This window comes from Erythranthe guttata, chromosome 13 (genome assembly GCF_056151865.1).
Source record: "Erythranthe guttata isolate IM_541 chromosome 13, IM_541, whole genome shotgun sequence".
Taxonomy (NCBI): Eukaryota; Viridiplantae; Streptophyta; class Magnoliopsida; order Lamiales; family Phrymaceae; genus Erythranthe; species Erythranthe guttata.
In genome coordinates, this window is record NC_142545.1 from 15,250,129 (window position 1) to 15,271,528 (window position 21,400).

The 21,400-nt window shown below is 35.6% G+C and overlaps 5 protein-coding genes across 10 annotated transcripts; 2 read left to right on the forward strand and 3 right to left on the reverse strand.

Annotated features, from left to right (window-relative positions):
- The first annotated feature begins 1 nt into the window (after nt 1).
- LOC105968461 (nudix hydrolase 15, mitochondrial) lies at nt 2-2,078 on the forward strand. The gene is made up of 4 exons (XM_012993094.2): nt 2-792; nt 961-1,103; nt 1,578-1,697; nt 1,777-2,078. Exons 1-4 carry the CDS (start codon nt 336-338, stop codon nt 2,005-2,007), a joined length of 951 nt encoding a protein of 316 aa, XP_012848548.2. The 5' UTR covers nt 2-335; the 3' UTR covers nt 2,008-2,078.
- A 1,139-nt stretch (nt 2,079-3,217) lies between these two features.
- On the forward strand, nt 3,218-7,527 carry LOC105969068 (nudix hydrolase 15, mitochondrial). 4 transcript variants are annotated; one of them, XR_016029022.1, is made up of 7 exons: nt 3,218-3,571; nt 3,690-3,832; nt 3,932-4,051; nt 4,132-4,335; nt 5,500-5,600; nt 5,708-6,732; nt 6,822-7,527. XR_016029022.1 is itself a non-coding variant. In XM_012993795.2 (4 exons), the coding sequence occupies exons 1-4, from the start codon at nt 3,322-3,324 to the stop codon at nt 4,333-4,335; spliced, it is 717 nt and encodes a 238-aa protein (XP_012849249.2). In that variant the 5' UTR covers nt 3,218-3,321; the 3' UTR covers nt 4,336-4,476. The 4 variants fall into 4 exon arrangements, 1 of the variants encoding a protein (XP_012849249.2); XR_016029023.1 differs by having other exon boundaries at nt 5,500-5,594; nt 5,704-6,732; XR_016029024.1 differs by having other exon boundaries at nt 5,551-5,594; nt 5,704-6,732.
- On the reverse strand, nt 4,468-7,486 carry LOC105968379 (sodium/calcium exchanger NCL). Its single transcript, XM_088811550.1, has 9 exons — nt 7,087-7,486; nt 6,792-7,004; nt 6,510-6,691; nt 6,262-6,401; nt 5,914-6,175; nt 5,674-5,825; nt 5,309-5,570; nt 4,956-5,216; nt 4,468-4,873 (listed from the first exon to the last, which is right to left on the reverse strand). Exons 1-9 carry the CDS (start codon nt 7,484-7,486, stop codon nt 4,625-4,627), a joined length of 2,121 nt encoding a protein of 706 aa, XP_088667676.1. The 3' UTR covers nt 4,468-4,624.
- Nucleotides 7,528-8,504: 977 nt separating the features above from the next.
- On the reverse strand, nt 8,505-11,725 carry LOC105969080 (sodium/calcium exchanger NCL1). Its single transcript, XM_012993811.2, has 6 exons — nt 11,117-11,725; nt 10,251-10,436; nt 9,958-10,139; nt 9,732-9,850; nt 9,065-9,638; nt 8,505-8,868 (listed from the first exon to the last, which is right to left on the reverse strand). The coding sequence occupies exons 1-6, from the start codon at nt 11,517-11,519 to the stop codon at nt 8,620-8,622; spliced, it is 1,713 nt and encodes a 570-aa protein (XP_012849265.2). The 5' UTR covers nt 11,520-11,725; the 3' UTR covers nt 8,505-8,619.
- Nucleotides 11,726-13,375: 1,650 nt separating this feature from the next.
- On the reverse strand, nt 13,376-21,044 carry LOC105968955 (RNA helicase family protein). Of its 3 annotated transcripts, none has more exons than XM_012993667.2 (25): nt 20,773-21,044; nt 20,542-20,677; nt 20,287-20,361; nt 19,732-19,821; nt 19,519-19,598; nt 19,225-19,294; nt 19,056-19,141; nt 18,812-18,881; nt 18,592-18,687; nt 18,351-18,447; nt 18,103-18,149; nt 17,922-18,005; nt 17,754-17,807; nt 17,467-17,567; nt 17,018-17,108; nt 16,474-16,638; nt 16,071-16,160; nt 15,760-15,831; nt 15,453-15,551; nt 15,283-15,369; nt 15,102-15,155; nt 14,896-14,975; nt 13,889-14,228; nt 13,693-13,784; nt 13,376-13,569 (listed from the first exon to the last, which is right to left on the reverse strand). In XM_012993667.2, the coding sequence occupies exons 1-23, from the start codon at nt 20,868-20,870 to the stop codon at nt 14,081-14,083; spliced, it is 2,070 nt and encodes a 689-aa protein (XP_012849121.2). In that variant the 5' UTR covers nt 20,871-21,044; the 3' UTR covers nt 13,376-13,569; nt 13,693-13,784; nt 13,889-14,080. The 3 variants fall into 3 exon arrangements, with proteins under 3 accessions (XP_012849121.2, XP_088668053.1, XP_088668054.1); XM_088811927.1 differs by having other exon boundaries at nt 13,376-13,784; nt 20,773-20,907; nt 20,941-21,020; XM_088811928.1 differs by having other exon boundaries at nt 13,376-13,784; nt 19,732-19,835; nt 20,773-21,020.
- Between the last annotated feature and the right edge of the window lie 356 nt (nt 21,045-21,400).

Here is a 21,400-nt window from a genome sequence, read left to right on the forward strand (position 1 = left end):
GTGGTGGAAATCGGAACCGGAATTCGATATAAAATTTGGATTTCTAATCCGGTTTTAGTCACGAATGTTTCAGTTGTTTTTCAAAATATATTTAATATAATTTTACGAACATATTTTGTAATTAATACAAATTATGTTCTATTTCATGTCTTCAATTTCATTTTCTTGAATGTTTATTTATTTTTACAATTATATTATTTATTACATAAAATTGAGAAACCAAAGTAACAGGCACAATTACAAACAACCGATTTCAATGGGGAACAGATTAATTGATGTTCGTTAACCAATTTCAAGATTTCAAATCCCCACTCTGAAAAATAATCAAATATATTATGCAGCAGTCTATAAACTACCACACCTCATCATCAGTACACATGCTCCCATTACTCAGACGAACATCATCATCCTTAATTTCATCCCTAATCTCGTCATCATCGCCATCTTCAATCCCCCATTCTCTCTCTAGACTCATCATCATGGAATCTTCCTCGGTCAACGATTTTGGTCTTTCCAGAAAACTCATAACCCTCGCCCAACAACTCCGCCTCTACAAACCCCCGCCGCCATCTAACGACGACGATGAGGAGGAGGGTAAAAGGATCGAGGAGAGTGCGGGGAAAGTTGTTTCGCAAGTGGGCTTCGCCGAATCTGCAACTCCGGTTGCCCATGAACCGGCTGACCGGTTCAAACCCAAAAGAGCTGCGGTTCTCGTCTGCCTTTTCGAAGGGGATGGTGGAGAATTCAGAGTTATTCTCACCAAGAGATCTTCATTTCTCTCTACTCATTCCGGTTTGTTTTTTCCCTAATTGCATTTTCTTAAATTCTAGATTAATTCGGTGTGATCCCCTTTTTTTCGTCTTTACAAATTTGACCTAATTTTTTCTGTAAATGTAGTTTCTTTTTTTATGTGGATTAAATTAGTGGGGTTTTTGTAATGAAGCTGTTTTTTTAAGACAGGTGAAGTTTCATTGCCTGGTGGGAAAGCAGAGGAGACAGATGCAAATGATGCTGAAACAGCAACAAGAGAAGCAAAGGAGGAGATCGGGTTGGATCCTTCACTCGTAAATGTCGTAACTTGCCTCGAACCCTTCTTGTCGAAGGTGCGTATATTTTCGGATATAGCCCGAATTCTTACCTTTGGAAAGACTTATGTACTAAAAATGCTCATTTATGTTATGTGGCGATTTGGGTCGATTGAGTTGTTTTTATCCAAGCAATTCTTGATTTTCGATTAGTGCTTCTGTTATCGTATGCTTCTTGAAAGCTCGATTAATTTCTGGTATTATGTTGTCTATGCTTTTTCGAAATGCTAATTATTAATGATCAATTCTAGTATTTGAGGTATGTAGCAAAATCCCGGATTCAGAAGTTTGGAAAATTAACTGGGAAAATAGTTAATTAAATAAGAGTGGAATTGCGGTTTGCTTATGAAGATAGACGAAGAAGTTTTTTTGTGCTTATTTGCTCTGTTTTCTCTTCCGCATGTAATTTGTTGATTACTCGACTCGACTTTGTCGAGTTAGTTAAGAAGCTAATATATTTGAAAGAATGGTCTAAAATGTATATAAATGCAGCATCTTCTGAGGGTGATTCCTGTTATTGGCATACTTTCGAACAAGAAAGACTTTAAGCCTTGTCCGAATCCCGACGAAGTCGAATCGATATTTGATGCCCCCTTGGAAATGTTTCTCAAGGTAGTTTTGTTTCTCAAGTTTTGATTTCGTTTATTTTTCTCGGTATACTTAAATTGTTTTTATTTTTGAATTTTTGAAGGATGAAAATCGAAGATGGGAAGAGAGAGAGTGGATGGGAGATAAGTATGTGATCCACTTCTTCGACTACGAAATGGAGGACAAAGAATACGTGATCTGGGGTTTAACTGCCGGAATTTTGATCAGAGCAGCTTCAATTGTTTATCAGAAGCCACCTGCTTTTCTTGAGCAAAACCCCAAATTCAAAGTCCCTAGTACTGCTGTCCTCAAAGATAACAATTTCATGCCTTGATTTTATTTTCCATATTATTTAATTTGTCAATATTAACTTTATACAATAATAATAAAAAAAAATTGTCACAACTGTCTAATTTCTTCCATGCTCAATAATTTATATTTATAGGGCTCGTTCGTTTACATATATTGGATTAGATTGGATTACATGAGATTGGATTAACTCCCTACTGACTAATTAATTATTTAGGTAGTAGCATGTACGGTTTCTTAGATTATATTTTCTATTAAATTTGTTATAATTAGTTATTACATATGAATTGTCTATAAAACCACTTAGTTTACAATAATAAAATATAATTTTAAGGATAAAATTGTATTTTTCCTTTTTAGTCAGCCCTATTAAATTAATCTCAGGGGGAGGGGTGCTACTAATTTAATGAAATAGTAGCATTTAATAGTGGCTTTGAATTTAGTAGCGAATTTGAAAATGTGTGAATCTTACCAACCGGACATGCTATTAGCCCCGACTATTTAGTCAGTAGAATCTTATAGCGGTAACCGAACGAGCCCTAAGGAGATCACATGAGTTTTTTAATGGAAATATATCGTTTTTTTTTCATTATCTGTGGGATTAGAAACTAGGGTAAATTACGGCCATCAAATTACAAAAAAAATCTCCACGTTGGATAATTACAATTACTCCCTCAATTATGAATCTTTTTTCATGTTCATTCTTACGGTGTCAAATTTAATGGAATATTCTCCAGTTTGTATCCGTTTTACCCCCATTCGAACTCCACATTTTAAAACAAGATGATTATAAGATGTATCTCTTGACTTGTAAATATCAAATTGTGGTGCATCAAAAACTACATTTTTGTACAAAAACGAGTACAAACTAAAGAATATTCCACAGAATATAGAAGATGCTGTTGAATTTAACACCATAAGAGTGGACGTGTAAAAAGCTTCATAATAAAGAAGGGTGAATGTAATTATCCAAGTTTTTCCTAATTTGACCTTATCTTAGGGGTGCAGTCGTAGTTTACCCTAGAAACTATAAGAAGAAATCGGCCCAATACATAAAACGGGTCAAGTACACAACCAATTAGAATAAATAAATTGAACACTTGCCACAAAATGGGCCAATTTAATCACTGTGAAGGCCCAGCTTGGCAGTAGCAGGAAAAGTGTTACGTGTAAGAATTTTTTTTACCGCCAAGTGAATTGATCTCTATTACATATATATATAAAAAAAGGAAAAAAAAAAGAAAAAGAAAAATTGAATTGATCTCTCTCTCTATACTCTCCTTCTTCCTCTAATCCTCCCCTAAACTGATTTAAGTTTGGCTGAACCCTAATAGCAATTATGTGTCCTAATCGTTCGGAGAGATCAGAAACCCTCGTTGAACTAGCTCAAAGACTCCGGCTTTACAAATCCAATCACACCTCCGATGTTTCCGATAAAGATTCAGACATTCAAAATTCCGGCGGCGGATTATTTCCGCAAGGAGTCGGTTCCGATAGAGCTGCGGTTTTGATCTGCTTGTTTGAAGGCCAAAGCGGCGATCTTCGCGTGATTCTGACCAAAAGATCGTCGACTATGTCCTCTCATTCTGGTAACGTGTTCTACTGCTAAGATTGTTGTCTTAAAACTTTAATTACAGTTATGTAAACAACATTAATGAAGAAAAAAATTGTGTTTTCTTTTTTATTTATTTTTTTATAAAATTTCAGGGGACGTTGCTTTGCCAGGAGGGAAGTGGGAAGAGGGCGATGAAAATGATGCCGACACAGCTTTGAGAGAGGCTAACGAAGAAATTGGATTGGACCCTTCAATTGTGGAGGTTGTAACTATTCTTGAGCCATATTACACTAAGGTAATTGAATTTTTTTCTTTTTTTTGGAATTTTTCTGCTAATTTTTCAGTTTCAATTGATTTTGCAATCTGAGTTCTTGAATTCTCAGTTTCTGTGCAGAGGAATATTACTGTATTTCCAGTTATTGGAATAATTTGGGACATCAGTAACTTTAACCCGGTCGCAAATGCGTCCGAGGTGGAATCGGTGTTTGATGCTCCTTTAGAAATGTTTCTCAAGGTTTGTTGTGTTTTTTTTTTTTCCCTTTCTCTGTTTTTGCAATTTGCACTGCTAAAATTATCGTTTATCGGCATTCTCAGAGTGAAAATCAGAGAGAAGAGAAGAGCGAATGGATGGGTTATAAATATTCGCTTCATTTCTTCGATTACCAATCGGAGAATAAGTCCTATGTTATATGGGCTCTGACTGCTGCAATTTTAATCAACGCCGCTTCAGTTGTTTATCAACGACCCCCTGCTTTTGAAACGCACATGCCTAAATTCTGGGCAAGAAGTCGCCACTGAGTACGGCTATCCTACTGTTTCATTTATCATGTTTATTAGTAACTCTTTTGCTACTCGAATGCATGAAAGCTCAATTTTTGCTATTGTATGTATGGCGATTTGTATTTATGATGTACTAATTAATACTCTCGATTTGGTAAATTTGTGGTATTGATTGGCAGTGTTTCATATTGATTACGACAGAAAGTTTTGTGCTTGTTTACAAGTGTTTGAAAAACGGAAAAAAAGAAAGAAAGAATAAGCCTCGAGTTTCTAGTTCGATGGAAATGGAAGAAACGAAATACAGGGGTTAGTTCCAACTTAAGTAAACCTGAACAAAATAACACAGTCCCATCGAGAAAGGGTATAGAAAGAATGCTACTATCGAAGTCCATAGTGGATAAGTCGGTGACGAGTATGACAGATAGCCGATTATGGCACAGACAACCAAAATCGTGAGTACTTCAGCTGAAAAATCCCATGTCAGGTCTTTTGCGTATACGATTGCCAACAACGTTGTCAATCCCGCTATGTTGTTCATAATGACTCCTCCGTATATCTGCGAACACAAGTGATAACGAGTTAAAACCATCCATTAGGTACAGAGAGATAAATAGATATAGATATGTATATATGTATACCTCTGAGAATGTCAAAGAAGCACTTCTTTCGCTCTTTTGACTGGCGGGCAAGAACGCTGTTAGTGCTGCTCTTGCATTCATGGCTAATGGTACTATTACGAACGAGATGCCGAAAGACGGTAATCCCATGGCGTACGACAGCTGTAGAATGCTACCCATGAGAGGTCCACCTAGGAAGGTCAATATACCAATGCCAAACACGACTTGAAATATAGATACGATAAGAGCCCCGTTGTTGTGCACTGCTTTTTTCCACACGATCTGCGAGTTAAAAACGAGTACAATGATTTGTCATTTGAGAGATTAAAAGTGAGATACAGAATTGTTATTATTACAAGTGGTGCTTAGCTTACCTGGTCGAATTCGTCTATACTTCTTGTCTTGTCTGGTGTATTTGCAACATGAATGGCCTTATTCAGCCATTTCTTAACTCCCTCGACGAATTCTCGTTCGTCGATTGAATTATTATCATCCTTGTCAAAATCGTTGAAAAGCTCCTTTATTATATCCTCACGTTTTGGTTTAAATTCTCCGAATTTGACAGTACTTATGAGCTGCTCCAGTTCGGATGCTGATATTGATTTGTTTCCATCAGTGTCAAACTGCTTGAAAAGACTGCAAGAAGAGAAACACAGAGACTGTCAGGTAAGAAACTAACGAAGCAAACACGCGATTTCTTTTTTATTTTTATTTATTTTTATTTCTTTTTTATTTTAACCTCTGAATACGCTCGATGTCTGGCTTTCCATCAGGCGTGATAAGCGATTCCGATTTCAGTAGTTGGGTTTCGGCATGCTTCAAAATCTTCGACATTATTTTGTCCATCTCGCGGGGATCGTTTTCTTTCTTCTCTTTGAATAGCTGTAAGACCTGACAAAAATGAAAGAAAACCAAGATTTTTTAAGACGGTCTAATTTTCGAGAAACCATGCAGATGTAAGAAGGGGTTCGTCTCAAACCTCATGATAAACGTGTTTTGAAGTTGAATCACTACGACGAGACGACTGGTTAGTTTCATCGATCCATTTCTTGCATCCTTTGATGAATTCTTGCTCACTGATACTCGTGTCATCGTCGAAGTCGAATGTTTTCATTACTTCCGCAACTGCAAATTTGTCGTCAATCTTCACCTGCCCTGTATTAAGGACGTCAACCACCAATTTTTCCATTTCATCCTTGGTAATACACTTGTCTGCATCTTTATCCGTGTCAGCAAATAATCTGCCAAAAATATAGCAAATATATACATGAGCCTTCGTTCATACAATACGGTAGTACATATAAATCTAAGGTTTCTGTAACATTACTTTTCGACGACATTAGTATTGAGTTTCCCATCTTCATTCACAAGTTGTCCCTGTCGTTGCACGTGCTTCAAAAATCCCGTACGCAGCATTTCATACCTCGAGTAGTCTAAACTTCTTTCTTGAATCCAAGGATTCAAAATCTGACGAAGAAAACAAGGTAAATTTAACAGCATTAGTTGGGCGTCAAAATCATGCAATAAAAATGTAGGATTTTTTTTTTGTTCAGTAATTCTCGATATTAATTCAACCTGATAGAGGAAATACGATAACAGAGATAACGTTGAAAAAACGAGCGATATCAAAGTTATGAAATGATTTCCGGACGAAGTTTGGAATATATCAACTATCTGCACGATGACGTAAGGAATCAAAGATAGCAGCACGATCCCAGCTGTTTGACGAGTCTCTGGATCAATTGCAACACCGGTGTCTGCAGTAAAAGGGCAAAAAAAAAAAAAAAATTGTTACCTCGTACGATAATATTTTACATGCAAAACAGGCCATCGTAATTTGTATGCGAAATTCCGAACCTTTCAAGATACTGATTTTTTCTCTTGCAGGCAGACAATTTGTATGAGGGATTTCATCACACTCGTTCGGTTTCTCTTTCAAGTCTCTTCTTCCGACTATTACGCATATACCCCATTGCACCGTAAGACTAAAAACCGTGATTCCCGCGTAAATACCTACTCCAAGTGAGACTTGGTTTTGTGCATTCTCTTTGCTACTGAAAACTCCAGACACTACATTAAGAAACATAAATCTTTGTTAAGGTTAATATTGTCTTTTTTTGTTTTTGTTTTTTAATGATGAGAAAATACGTACCGATCATGAGCATCATGGACGGAAGAGCCATAAGAATACGAAAAATGATGCCACCGAATTTTCCGGCTCCAATAATATGAAACAGAACTTTGCTCCCTTTCCCTATCTGCTTTTCTCCGAATATCAGCAGTCCTTGATACACCATAATCTGGAAAATATAACCGGCTGCATTTTCCGAACATGGAAGAAAACCGTACTGGTGATCGCATGTGCTCGTGGCCGAAAGATCAACGGAGGAGGATGATTGGTTCTCGACCAGACGGTCAACTCCATCTGATATCAAATGATCATCAGACGAATGAAGGGTCAGGATTCGACCGTGAACTACGCTGATAAAAAAGACGAGCAGAACCACGCGAGAAGAAACGGCAACTGCAGCCATTGATGGATGGAGAAACATGAAGCAGAAGAAGCAGGTAATACTTGATTTGGATCCAGATGTATTTAAAAAAAAGAAGGGAATTGGATAAATAATATTGATTAAACAACTTGCTTAATGAATTATATATACTTTATAGGAGTTGTTAATGTTTGAATGATTGAAAATGGAGGCATTGTTTTATTGACTAAATACAGGTTGTGCATAACATGGAATTTGGATTAAAATAATATTTGTTTTATTTCAATCTGTCTCTAAGAACTTTCCGACCTGTATATATAATTTAGCGCCGCCGGTCAACCCGCAGCCGCTTACGTCATGACCTTACATCAATAGTGTTTTGCTCTTGACGATGATTATTTATTGGAGTTAATTAAGAAATTAAGAAGGGTGAATTAGTCTTTTTTGGACATTTTTATATTGTTGGTCATTCTATCATACAAATAGTCAAACCATAGGAGTGCAAGAAACAGTGTTTTATAATCAAAATCCAGGTGGAAGAACTAGAATTTAAAAAAATGTTTATTTAATGTTTTGAGGTTCATGAATTTGATGTCACTTCAGATTTTAATGAACTAAATTTTGTCTGCATATGCAGCAAATAATCACGTGCTGATTTAGTTAATAAAATGAAGTTGACCAAGATTCTATTATTAGGAGAACACAGTTTTCTTGGGATGGTTTTGTTTGTGTTGCTAAGTTTAAACAGATATTTTTCATTATTCATTAAGAAAAATCAAAGACTTAAGACTGAAAAGAAGCATCAATTTCTCGTACACTTGACATAAAATTAGATAGAGTTTAGCGAAAGTAGTTGACGAATTAGTTCATATGTTTTAACTTTCTTACGATTTAATTTAGATCTTTGGTTAAGTGGTTATTAATAATCGAATAGTGGTTGATTATTTATTTTATATCATTAATCCACTAACTCATTATTTTAGTGCTTGGTTGCTCGCTTAATATGTGTAGGTAGTCGACTTAATTGTACGAAAAATCTAGGTAAGATACCTTTCATAATAGAGAATATCGTTAATTCTTTTGCACACAAAAAATATTAAAAGGCTAGCGAAAAGAAATATAATACAAAACAATGTTTAACAAATTTTTCTCCTTGTACTGAATGAAAAATATATCTTTACTTGTGGCCCTTCTTAAGGCAACCCAAGAACAGAAGTAAGCAAATAAACTACCGCCAGAGAAATCGGGTACAACAGAAGCACGACGCAACCCAACCAACGAGGGAATGTCGTCCGTAGACTCGTAAGCAAAGTCATGAATATGCAAATCACCAAAACCACCGCAACTTGTGCAAACACATCTGCTTCCAAATTTCTCGCGAAAACCGGCGCTAAAAACACTATCAGACCGATAATATTGTTCATGTACACCCCACTGTACAGCTGTTCAACAGAAAGAAGAAAAAAAAAATTAAATTTAGCGAAATATTAAATTATTGAATTAATAATTTAGCACGTTGTCAGCGAGTCGGGACTAAGAGCAATGGTTATTTAAGTGAGGTTATTAATTTATCGACGTTCTACTGTATACACACTATGATAGTACTTGTAACAACGAAGAGGGAACATATTTACGTACCGCAGAAAGTGTCAAAGAAATGGATTTTTGTGTCCTTTGTCTGGACGAAGCAATAGAAGCAACCGCAACTCCGTAGTTCATAGCGAAAGGTATGGCCAAATACGAGACGGAGAATGACGACAAATTTGCAGCTTGAGCGAAAGCCACGACACTTTTTATCAAAGGCTCGGCAAGTGCACAAAGCATCACCGTCCCAATCGCCACAAAAAGACCGGCCCTCAAATAATTCAACCAAGAATTAGCAGTCCTTTTGATTACGCTCGGGCTGAATTTATGGCTGTTAGCCAACAATCCCTGCATCGATTCGTTGTCGTTCGGAGAAACGTTGCTACCGGTCAATTTGAGGCGACTTGGAGTTTGATCGGAAAGTCCGGTAACTAATTCTGTCATGCCTCTGATGAATTCGTCCTTTTGGATAAGTCCGTCACCCGATACATCGAAAGATGCCAAGATGTTTTCGACATCTCTGTCAGTGCCTAAATCTTCGTCATCCATTTTTACCCCCAAGAGCAAAACTCTCAGTTCTGCTGGCGATACAGCTGCATTTCCGTTCTTGTCGATTTTACTGAACAGCCTGTAAAATTACGCGAAGAAAGAAAATCCATCAAGAATCACGAGAATATAATTTCGGCTTCTTAAGAAATGATATTATATTTATCGAACTCACCCTTCGATTTTGCTAGTATCGGGCTTGCCGTTTCTGGACAAGAGTCTGAGGAGTTTGTCTTTGGCATATTTATTCATTAAATATTCAAATCTCCGGTTTTGAATCCACGGTCGGAATATCTGTACAACGGTGAACATATAAAACATATTAAAGACTGTAGAAATTTCTTCGTAACACTAATTATTTTTTACGAGAAATGGAGTAAGTAAGTACACTTGTTATTGACCTGATAGGTGATGAAAGCCAAAAGCAAAGAAACGGTGACGATTAAAGCAATTAGAATAACGACTCTTTTCCCCAACGGTGAATTGAAAACTTTCGCGAACAAGAGTATGACAAATGGAATCAATGTTATCAACATTATACGAGCGGTGTAGCTCGTTTCAACATCGGTAACGACTCCATGACCTGCTTAATTAACGAGGGGCGACGAATTTGTTAGATACACATTATTTCATGTGTTACTAAAATAAGATTAATTTTTAATGGAAAAAAATATTGATTAGCATTTAGCAGCACCTTTCGGAGTGTCTTTTTGGTTTCCGGAATCATCGACTGTAATAGCCTCGGAGAGATCGTAACTTCCTAGGATAACTGAAATCCCCCATATTAGCGTCAGAAGCATAACTGTGGTTCCGGCAACTAATCCCATACCGAGCGTGGCTCGTTGTTGAGCAGCTTCGGTTGTTCCCGAAAGTGATGATACTGAATCATTCAAAAGAGTCATAATTGAAGTGAAATGTGAGGATCTTTCTTTAAATAATATGACACCACCGTAAGAGTGAACGTGTAAGAAAATTCATAATTTAGTGATGTAATTGTAAATTTGTATTATTAACATGGATAAACAGGGGAATTTTCCTCCATACGTCATATTCAAGTGGGATATTCTATGATTTAAAAGTTATCAAGTGGTTTTTTTGGAAATTTGTGGTTATGATATCTTATCCTTGTTGACAACTGCCGTTTGTTCTACACCCACCTAAAATCGCGTGGCTACAACTTTTCTCAAAATACTCTTATTTTCTTGACTCTTTTTTTGATTTTTTATTTATTATTTATTTAGCAATGCTAGCTAGTGGAAGACAACCAATAAGGAAGATTGCCAGATTGGGTTTTTCAGACACGTATGTATGTATATATATATGTTCAACACATCTGACACTGATCACTAAAGTAACCCCAGTCGTCTTGACAAGTAATTTTTTTTATTATTTTTTTGGCAAATAATGAACCACAAAATCAGCATGTAAATAATAATTAAAAAAAAACAAGTAGAAAAAAGAAAAACTGAATCAAATATGGAAGGCAAGTGAGAATTAAAAAGTATATATATATATATATATATATATATATATATATATATATATATATATAGTACTGACCAAGAACCAAGACAATCTGTGGGAAAACACCGAGGAGCTGAAACAAGCTGGCTCCGAAAATACCGGGTCCGGTAATCTGGAAGAAAAGGTTCGACCCGATTCCGACAAATTTCCCTCCGGTTGAAAGCAAGATCTCGTACACAACAATCAGAAACAGAAGCCCCCAAACATTGGTCGAGCATGGCAAGAACCCATATATGGGCTCACAAGTCTCCGTCGTAGCAGATAATTTCCATTCAAGAAAAGATGATGCTCCCTTGCTCTTCCAATAATCCACACCCTCAGATTCATCTACCCCGTTATTAATCGAACGGCTGTAAGCTTGATGGCTCACCGTAAGAAGAAGCAGCAGCGAAATCATGCTCAATCTATTCATCATCATCATCTTGTTGCCCGCCCCCATATATGGGTGAATGTAATTTGACAGAAAAGAAAAATGGTGAATTGAACAAAAAAGTTTTATAGAGAGAATAATAAAAAGATTTTAGCTAGTGGGTGTTATATAGGCAATAGGCATTGACTTCAAAATATAACCCGCCATGTTAGACTTTTGAACATGTAACAAAGCTAGTTGGCGGACACTTATATAAATAGTATTATTATTATTATTATATATATTAGCCGCCGCCGGCGCGTGTTTTTTAAACAAAGTCCCAGTTACTCAGGGGCCAAGAACTCTCTCTGTGCGGCTCTGATTTTTTTACGCCTTTTCTTCTTTTTTTTTTAAACAGCATATTAAAATCCCTCTTGTTTGGACAACTATGCATTTTTTATACATCCAATCTTACAGTGTCAAATTTACATACTAATTTTTTTTTTCACAAGACAATTGATAGTTAAGGAAAGTGGTTCTAATTATCGAATGAAGGTGGCCGTGATTTGCCCTTACTTAACTGTTGTCTATTGCCCTTTTTCTCTTTTTCTTTAATCAATTTGAAAATTTTAGTTTTACTCCTTCTCGTAGAATCTACACCTGGTGAAATACACTTTTTATTTATACACTATTGATTACACATAATAACAAACACTTATGTGTATGTATGTTTAATAAATAGTTAATTATACAGATCTACAGTTTAAAATTACATAGTATAAGCCATTTTACTCGACTCGTAAAAGGAAACCACATGCTACAGTGACGGGAGAATATTCAATTGTGAAATCCTTTTTTAGGTGGAGATTCCGAGAGCTACAAGCCTACAACAAACCGGTCAAGAGAGCAATTTTAATTTTTCACCTAACCCCTCTACTAATTAATGCTATCTTGATGATCACCACCACCCCCTGTTAATCTTGAATTGACCAGTCAATGTTTATATTGTTTTCACCCTTAAAGTATAGGGTTGGTAACACTTACACCTTAAAGTTACAGATGTAACATTTACCCCCTCATTAAAGAATTTAATAGTAAAACTACGACTTTGAATGAGGTGAAATTTTTTCTTCCCAAAATATCGTTCTAGCCATTATATAAATAATGAATATGTAATAATAAAAAAATTCGGCAACTTGATTTTATTATTTCAGTATCGTAAATTTAAGAATGAAAAGAATTGAATTTTAGTTTCATTTTTGTTTCACTTTATGTTCATTTGTAGCTAATACAAAGTTAACAATTATTCGAATTTTAATTATATTTTTTTAGTTTATATAGTTATTTTACTGAATATATGACTCTTATATAATCATGCCATTTTTTACTTTGAGAATCATAAAATGTATTCAAAAGTTAATAAAAATCCTAATTAGAACGTCTAAATATTTAAATATTTTTTTATTGAAATTTAAATTTAAGTAACTGAAATAAATTTTCAAATCAATAATTATTATAAAAAAAGTCGGACGTTTAAGTCTTGAAAATATTTTTTTTCTTGCAAATGTTTAACGTATTTTATATATTTTTTAAATAATTGAGATTTTTAATATCAATTAAAATGTGGAGTTAAACATAAATCAAAATAAATTTTTTAATATTTATTATATTTTATAAAATTTAGTTTTATAAATATTATTGAAAATATATTATTATATATGCATCAATATAATAGCTAGAAGGACAATTTGGGAACAAAAATTGCCACATCATTCAAAGTCAAAGTTTTACCATTAAATTCATTAATGAGGAAGGTAAGTGTTACATTTGTAACTTTAAGGAGTAAGTGTTACCAAACCTATACTTTAAGGGTGCAAACTGTATTTAACCCTTTAAATAATTATGACACTTCTTAGTGGCAAACTATTTCTTGATGGATTAACTGATTGTTGTATAACTTCTTCGACTTCTTTGATATAATTTGATAAAGAAGGAGAGTGGACAAAGTCAGTCAAGTAAATACTGTTTTAAGTAAAATAAAAACATAACTAGTTGAGAATTAAATAATCTACATCACCCTGATTTGAAACTCACCGAGTCAAACTCGTGCAATGACTGGCTGCTCCCCAAGAATTCAAGGCTGCACAATTTTTCAATGCGCACATGCATATAATACTACCAACATAAAAAAATTAAGGATGATGGATGCAATGCAGCAGAATAACAGCATGATTAAAATATAGCAATACAACGGCTTCCTCACCACTTTTACGTTATTTTCTCACGCAAAGTCGTGTCCAAAATCCTATGTATCCCTATGGTGTGTGTCGAGTTGATCTCTTTAAAGCACCATATCTGCACACAAAAAAAAATAACCCTTCAGCTTTTATTTCACACACACACACACACACACTGGAATAGATGTATCACATTGACGGCAAACATTACTGGTTCATTACCTCATTTCCCGACACGGCAAAAACCATCTTGCATGGCAAAGTTAGTGACAGAAGAGGGACACATCTGGCATAACAATTTCAAATGAACTCCAAATAGACTCTGCCTCAGTGAGTTGGAATATATATGCAGGTATCAGTTCGAGTCGAATTTGGACATAATAAATTAACTTTAGTATAAGCACTAGGAATCGATCAGTGAGGTCTAGGATTGAAGAGTTGGTTCTGGTAAAAATGTGGGGCCGCCTCTGTTAGCCAAGAGGGATCGATCGATATCACATTTCTCATGTATCGACGATCTGTTGACACAATTGAATGGAAGATTACCCACTTTGGATTAACCCTGCAATAAATTATATACGAGGGCATGTCAACTTATAACCTTTTCTTCAGGGAAAAAAAAAACCGATCAAGTAAAATGTAACATGTTTAATTAATTAGTATTAGCACTAACAAATGATTGAAAAAAGTATGAACTCATACATAGCTGTATTATCCTATTCTTACTCCTATGAATTTAGAATTCAGGATTAGGAAAATCAGATTTCGGACCGAGAAAATCAGCTTATTGAGAGTTCCTTAAAACTTTATTTTAGAAAGTCAATGGTCAGATCCACAAGCAATTGAGGAAGGGCATATTATCCTATTCTTACTCCTGCGAATTTAGATTTAAGGGTTAGGAAAATCAGATTCTGGACCGAGAAAATTAGCTTATTGAGAGTTCCTTAAAACCTTTATTTTAGAAAGTTAATGGTCAGATCCACAAGCAATTGAAGAAGGCCATCATCGCATAAGTTATTGCTCGCCTGTTGTGTTTCAATTTCTTCTTAATTATTATTTTTTTTTGCATTGAATTTCTAGTCAATTATCACATGTTTACGATATCTCAAATTTTGATAATCAATTAAGTTATATAACATCTAACAAAACACGTATTTGCATTAATATATCCTTAAATAATAGTCGAATAACATGAATAATGGAGCATGGTGTCAGAGATATAAACTGACCTGAATAGTACAGAAGAAGGATGAATGTAAACTTCCTGTGAACTTCTTATAGTTTTGTATAGCCCGTTATGACTGAATGCCTTTTAACAAAATAAGCAACATATACTAATCAAATTAAGCTAACAGGCCAATATAATTTTCAACTATACCAAGTTGGTTTTCAACGGTAAGATGTTAAGACATTTGCATTTAGATATAATACTCACTTCTAAACGACAAGCATTAGCAAAAAATCCAGCAGTAACTGCCTTCCTCACTACCTGCAGAATTAAAATAAAACAGAAACACTTTGTTTAGAACCAAACACAAGGTACTGCTTGTTATTTAAAAAAAAACAGGGGGGTGGCGGAGATAAAAGCAAGCAATTCAACGTCCTTATATACTTACCTCCATATCACCTTCGCAAGATTTTAGAGTGATACCTAACCGTTGTGCAACTCTTCTCAGCTGTTGTCGGATTTCATCAACTTTTTTCTGCAGAGAAACCAAAAGAATATCTAAAACGTGCACATTGAAAACGAGACAATTCAATATTGCAGATGAATTAAGACACTCACCATGGCATGGTAATTTATATGGTTCTTGTGACACCAGTTTGAAGATTTACGAGACTCGATAAATCCTCTGTACACGTTTAAGAAGGTAACATGATCACCCTGCAAAAAAAGCAATGATGTTTGTATTATGAGTATATAAATTGCTAGACTATTATTAAGAGCACAGCATGAGATAAAAATTCTACCTTAAATGACCTTTCAAAGGTGTAAAAGAGTGATCTCACATTTATTGAGCACAACCAAAATAATATTATATTAAATGCATATTACGGAGGAATATGGCAGAACAGGGTGGACAGAAACGCACCTCAGCAGCAGCAAATCTCAACTTGGCTTCATCCAACTGCTTTTGCACCCCCCTAGCAGAAAACCAGATAGACTGCATAGTAAACAAGAAAAAGGATGAAACCGATAATTAACAAAATGAACAACTTAAAATGTTTTATTACTACAAATAAAAAAATCCTTAGGCTGTTACTTTATAGATATAAATCAAGAAAATCTAAAAATTGTGAACAGTATCGGGCTGTTACTTCATAAAAACGACAATTAGTGATAAATTACTTTGAAGATGCAGAATAATGTTCAGAAGAAAAGTTGCGAAAAGAGATGATAAACCTGTACTGACAGAACAGCAGCGATAGTGATGACTTCTTCAGAACAACCATAATCATTTGAAGCTAAAATCATTTTGGAAACCATCGGATCCTGCAAGAGTACATTTACTTAGAACTTGAAGTAGAAAACACGTTTTGCATAGCTAGACCGACATCGTTAGCAAACGAACTAACTGAGGCTTAGTTCTTAAAGTGTAGCTTTAACTTCAAATCTACAATGAGCAGCCACAAAAGTGACAGGCACACGACACTATAAGTGAAAATGTTCTATTGATCACCCATTTCAGCGAAGTCTTGGCATAATAAGATAAAACACCACGAGAAGTACTGCAGAATTGTATGACCCTCAATAATTTATCGATCATTGAAAAAAGAGATAAGGAGATTGGATAACAAAGACATACCACCGGAATCTCTGCAACCTGGAATCCAGCAGGAGATGTAAGTTTTGCATCGTCATCAAGAACTCCAAGAGAATACAATACTTCAAGTGCTCTGATGAGTGCTTCAGGGGAGGGTGATGCTGGCCAATCGAACCCCAAAATATTGTCTATCCCCAAGGCTTTTAACTATCAAAAGAGAAATGCAAAACAGTCACCATCAAACACTCCAGATGTAGTTCATAAACTGCAAGTGAGTCAAGCTGGTCAAGTGAGGATCGAGTCAAGTTGAATGTAAGAAAAAAAATAAAGTTATAGCTTATATCAGAAGGCCTATAAAAATTATATTGACAAACAAGGATGATAACTACATCTGGAGAAAATATGAAACTCCATCGCTGATTTTTAACTGCAGCTAACTAAGAACTTAGAGAACTATCCCTCACTAACAAAGATACCGCATGCATCTGTTCTCCATCTTGCCATAGTGTTAAGACCAAGTAAAGGATATTAGGAGGTCAGCCTCAAGAGTGAACTCAATTTTCAGAATTATACAATATACACATACCTGAATTACACAGGAAACTAGATTTGACCTCTGCATCTCCGGAATACCATCAGCAGACATCTCATTTATAAAATATTCTTCTGTGTAGAGCCTGTTTAAGGTGAAGAAAAATAAATAAAATAAATAAATAAAAACAGAAAATTCAAATTATCATTTACGGAATGATGATAAGTATAACTGGTCTGTGATAACGTGAGTTTCTAATTCATCTCAATCCTCTTCCACGGCTGATAAACCACATTAGTAATGCACAGAAAGGGCAGAAAGTTATGCATATCCTTCTACATTCCTTCTTCATATTTAATTTACCCATTTGATTAGTTAATTGGAGGTTATGCAATTACAACTAGACATCATACTAGAGAAAAAAATAACAAAAATCAGAGAATAAACAACCGTTTAGTATTGTAACCGAATAAACATCAGACACGTTTTGATTAGTTCAGTACCTGTAACACTTTCCTGGCCGAACTCTTCCAGCCCTACCAGCTCTTTGCCGCGCAGAAGCCTTAGATATTGGTGCCACGACCAAATTTTCGATATCAGTCATCTGTCGCAAAGTCAACAGGAGTTCATCTTTAACATGAGAATTCATAAGCTTTTATTCAGTTAGCATGTAAAGTTTACAGAAGTCTGTTAATTCGAAAACCGAATGACAGCAATCATAACTAGTCAAGGAAAAGTTCCACAGAAAAAAAAAGGGAGTGAAAGCAAGAAGAGGACAAGAAACAAATACTGGATTGTAGAAGCATTGCTTCGAGAAACCACAATCAACAACGTAGACAACACCCTGAAATGAAAATTGTAAAGAGTAAGAAACAAGGGATCGTATTCATATGCCAATTTAATGATGCACGTGCCTCCTATAAGTAAGTAAGTAACCATTTAAGTGTGAAGCTTTTACCTCCAATGTCAAGGATGTCTCTGCAATATTTGTTGAGAATATCACCTTTCTCTTCCCACGAGGAGTAGGAGAAAACACAAGATCCTACAAATAAATCAGAAAAGGAATGGAACATTGAATTTCACAAATCAAGAATTTATTAGGAGAACAAGGATTTCCAGGGAATAAAAATATCAGTAACCTGATCTGCACGAGGCAGTCCAGAATATAGAGGCAAGACAATCAATTCTGCAAGCGAAAAATAAAATAAAATCAAGTAAAGGCAGAATGAAGAAAATGCAGTAAGAATGTAACAAGTTTCAAATCAAGCTATCTTTAATTAAATTATACTGACTATACATGCATAAATAGGTAATCGAAGTCATAAAATACTAACTGCATATAGACAACTTGTGGACAATGTTAAACCATTTGGGATTTATAACCTACCTTGCTTTCTCTTATGTGAATCTTCTGTAAGCAACTGAATTGCAGCATCAATATCATCTTGGCCAGTAAGAAAAACAAGAACATCTCCCATTCGTTCCTAGAAAGACATAGGAGCAAGATCTTATTCAATTTAATATTTATATTTATTTAACTAAAAATATGTTATTCTGTTATTTACATCCCAAGTCACAACCCCTTTGGGTCCAAACCAAGAAGTAATCTAATGGAGACTGTGAATCACCTCATCGTGAATAGAAATTACAGTTGAAACTGCCGCTCGGATATAATCTGAAACAGGCTCCTCGGAGTAAAACATTTGCACAGTGAATCCCCTACCCTGCATGTTTGAGACACATTTTTCAGATATCCATAATGTATAATAAGATAAGACACACACACACACACGCACGCACGCACACACACACACACACACACACACGCAGATCACCAGTATCACATACTTCGACGGACAGAATGGCAGGCACTTTCCTTGGTCCATGTTCTTCATCTTCTCGTCCATGAAGCCTTCGACTAATTTCACCAAAAACAAGCTCATTCACTAAGTCAATTCGACACGAAACACTGAATGGACAAGTTCTCATAATTAAGAAGTCATAAAATCTTGAAAGCTTTAGTAATGAATCAAAATCTTATCTCAAATCTAATAGGACAAGTTCTATATGATATTATCATGTCGTGACAAACCTGGCACTGAAAAAAGAAGCCATTGATTTTGCCTCAATTGTAGCGGATGAGATTATAAGACGGAGCTCAGGCCGACGCCGCTGAATCTGTTACCAACAATTAGTTCTAGAAAGAGAATATCACATAACAGAGCAATATATTTAGATTGACCACCAAACACAAAAGGTACCTTTTTAAGAAGACCTAACAAAATGTCTGTTGCAAGAGAACGTTCATGAGCTTCATCAACCATGATTACACTGTCAGGCCAAAATCTAGAGGTTCAGTATACTAAAGAAGAAACAGCTGAGATCAGACATGCATGCTTATTGATAATTTAAACTGTAATATAGGGTTAAGAGTCATGTGATTGCTTGTGTTTGCACGTGGCTGCTTTCTTTGGCTCCCACGTACATTGCATATAAACAGGCATTCTTAATTTTCACAAAACGTATGAGTTCATCTTTGAAAAGCATAGAACTACCTGTACTTGCTTAACAAAGGATCATCCATCATTTCTCTTAGCAACACTCCGTCAGTGAGAAATTTTATCCTAGTCAGTTCCTGATTACAGAAGAGGAATTATCATTAGTGCTTATCAATATGCATTATAGCACCAAGTTGCTCTTAAAAAAAATTGACATCCTTGCCAAAACAAAAGAAGAAGAAGATGATGAGAAAAGGCATAACTACTCACAGGATTGGTAATATCTTCAAATCGAATTGTGTAGCCAACTTCTTCCCCTAGTTTGACACCCATCTCTTCAGAAACTCTTGAAGCAACACTCTATTGCAAAATAACTTCAAGGTGAATATTAAGTTACAAGAAAGTAAGAAAAACATAAAATCAGAAAAATACCTATGACAGTGCAATTAGTTAGGCTACATGTCTAATATCATGGTCGATAAGGAGTAACAACCACCAAAACTACAAGTAAAAACATAAGTTTCTTAATCACTGTTGAGTTTAGCCCGAGCAAAATAAAAAGAAGACGCCAATTTTTATTCCATAAGATAATTCAAACATAGAAGTAAAGAAACTAAGAGAGAACAACCCAAAGCAGAGATGAACTTATACGTAGGTTTTGATTTGAAACCTAAAAGCATACCGAGAAACCAAAATTCTTAGCAAACAAAACCCTTGCATGCGAGAAAAAAATGGCATACCCTCCTACACTATAGTAATTTATCCCTTTTATTCCATGTGTGTTGACAAACTTGTAATACACTAAGAAAAAAAAAAGGATCATACCTGCACAGCCAACCGTCTTGGTTGGGTGCATGCTATCATCCGTCCACCCTCCGCCCATCCAGCTTCTTTCAAGTACTGCTCACCAAGTTCCATTAAACAACAACAAAGTTAATTCTCAATTAGAACAGTGATTAATTGCCCAGTAGATGAACAGCTCAAGAATTAGTACCCAATGAGTACTTAAAAGAATTTATATAGAACAAGAAGAAATTCCCACCTACTTATACAGAAGAAAAGGAAAACTTAAAAAGAGACCTGAGGAATCTGAGTAGTTTTCCCACTGCCCGTTTCTCCGACGACGATGGTTGTGGCGTGCGTCTCCACTAAATAAAGAATGTCGGTTCTATACTTGTACGCCGGGAGCCTCTGCCTCAGACTTTCATACCCTTGCCTATTTTCATAAATTCAATAAACCCCGCCGTAATTCAGCAATTCATGAGGGAAAAGGAATAAAAAGAAAAGCAAATAAGAGAAGATTAAACTCACCCAGAAGAAGATGGAGAGGCCGAGTAGAACAGAATGCCTCCTTCTTCATCTTCCACAATGCGAGGCTTCTCTGTTCCGGGTTTCCAAAACCTCGACATCCTTCTTAGTTACCAACTTGTGAAGAAACCCACGCAATAACACACTAAATTATCAGAAAAATATTTTTTTTTTCTGTCGCCGGAATGTGTTTGAGTAAATGCCTCTGAGGAGTGGGCCGTGGGGGTGAACAAATAGTGGAAATTGTTTTCAAAATAATAAGGAAAGTCCAGCTCGGTTGGACCGTTGGACTCAACTCGAATCAAATCGAGCCCCTATAGAATAGATGAACCGCGGGCGCTTACTTTCCTTTTTTGCGAAATATTTAAAGGGTAAATTACACCCACACCCCTGAGGTATGCTTAAATAACTGTAAGGTCCCTGTGGTATCGATAATTACACTTATCCCCCTGAAAGGTAGTTAAAAACTCTAACGGTATAATGCATTGGATACATTATTCCGATAGGGTTCTAATGGACTATTACTTTTAGCTAGTTGTGGAGATAACATAGAGTTATGGGGAGTTATGGGGTGACATGGCTCCCCCTATATTTTTTAAATCACCCATAATTCTTTGTTGTCTTCACCACT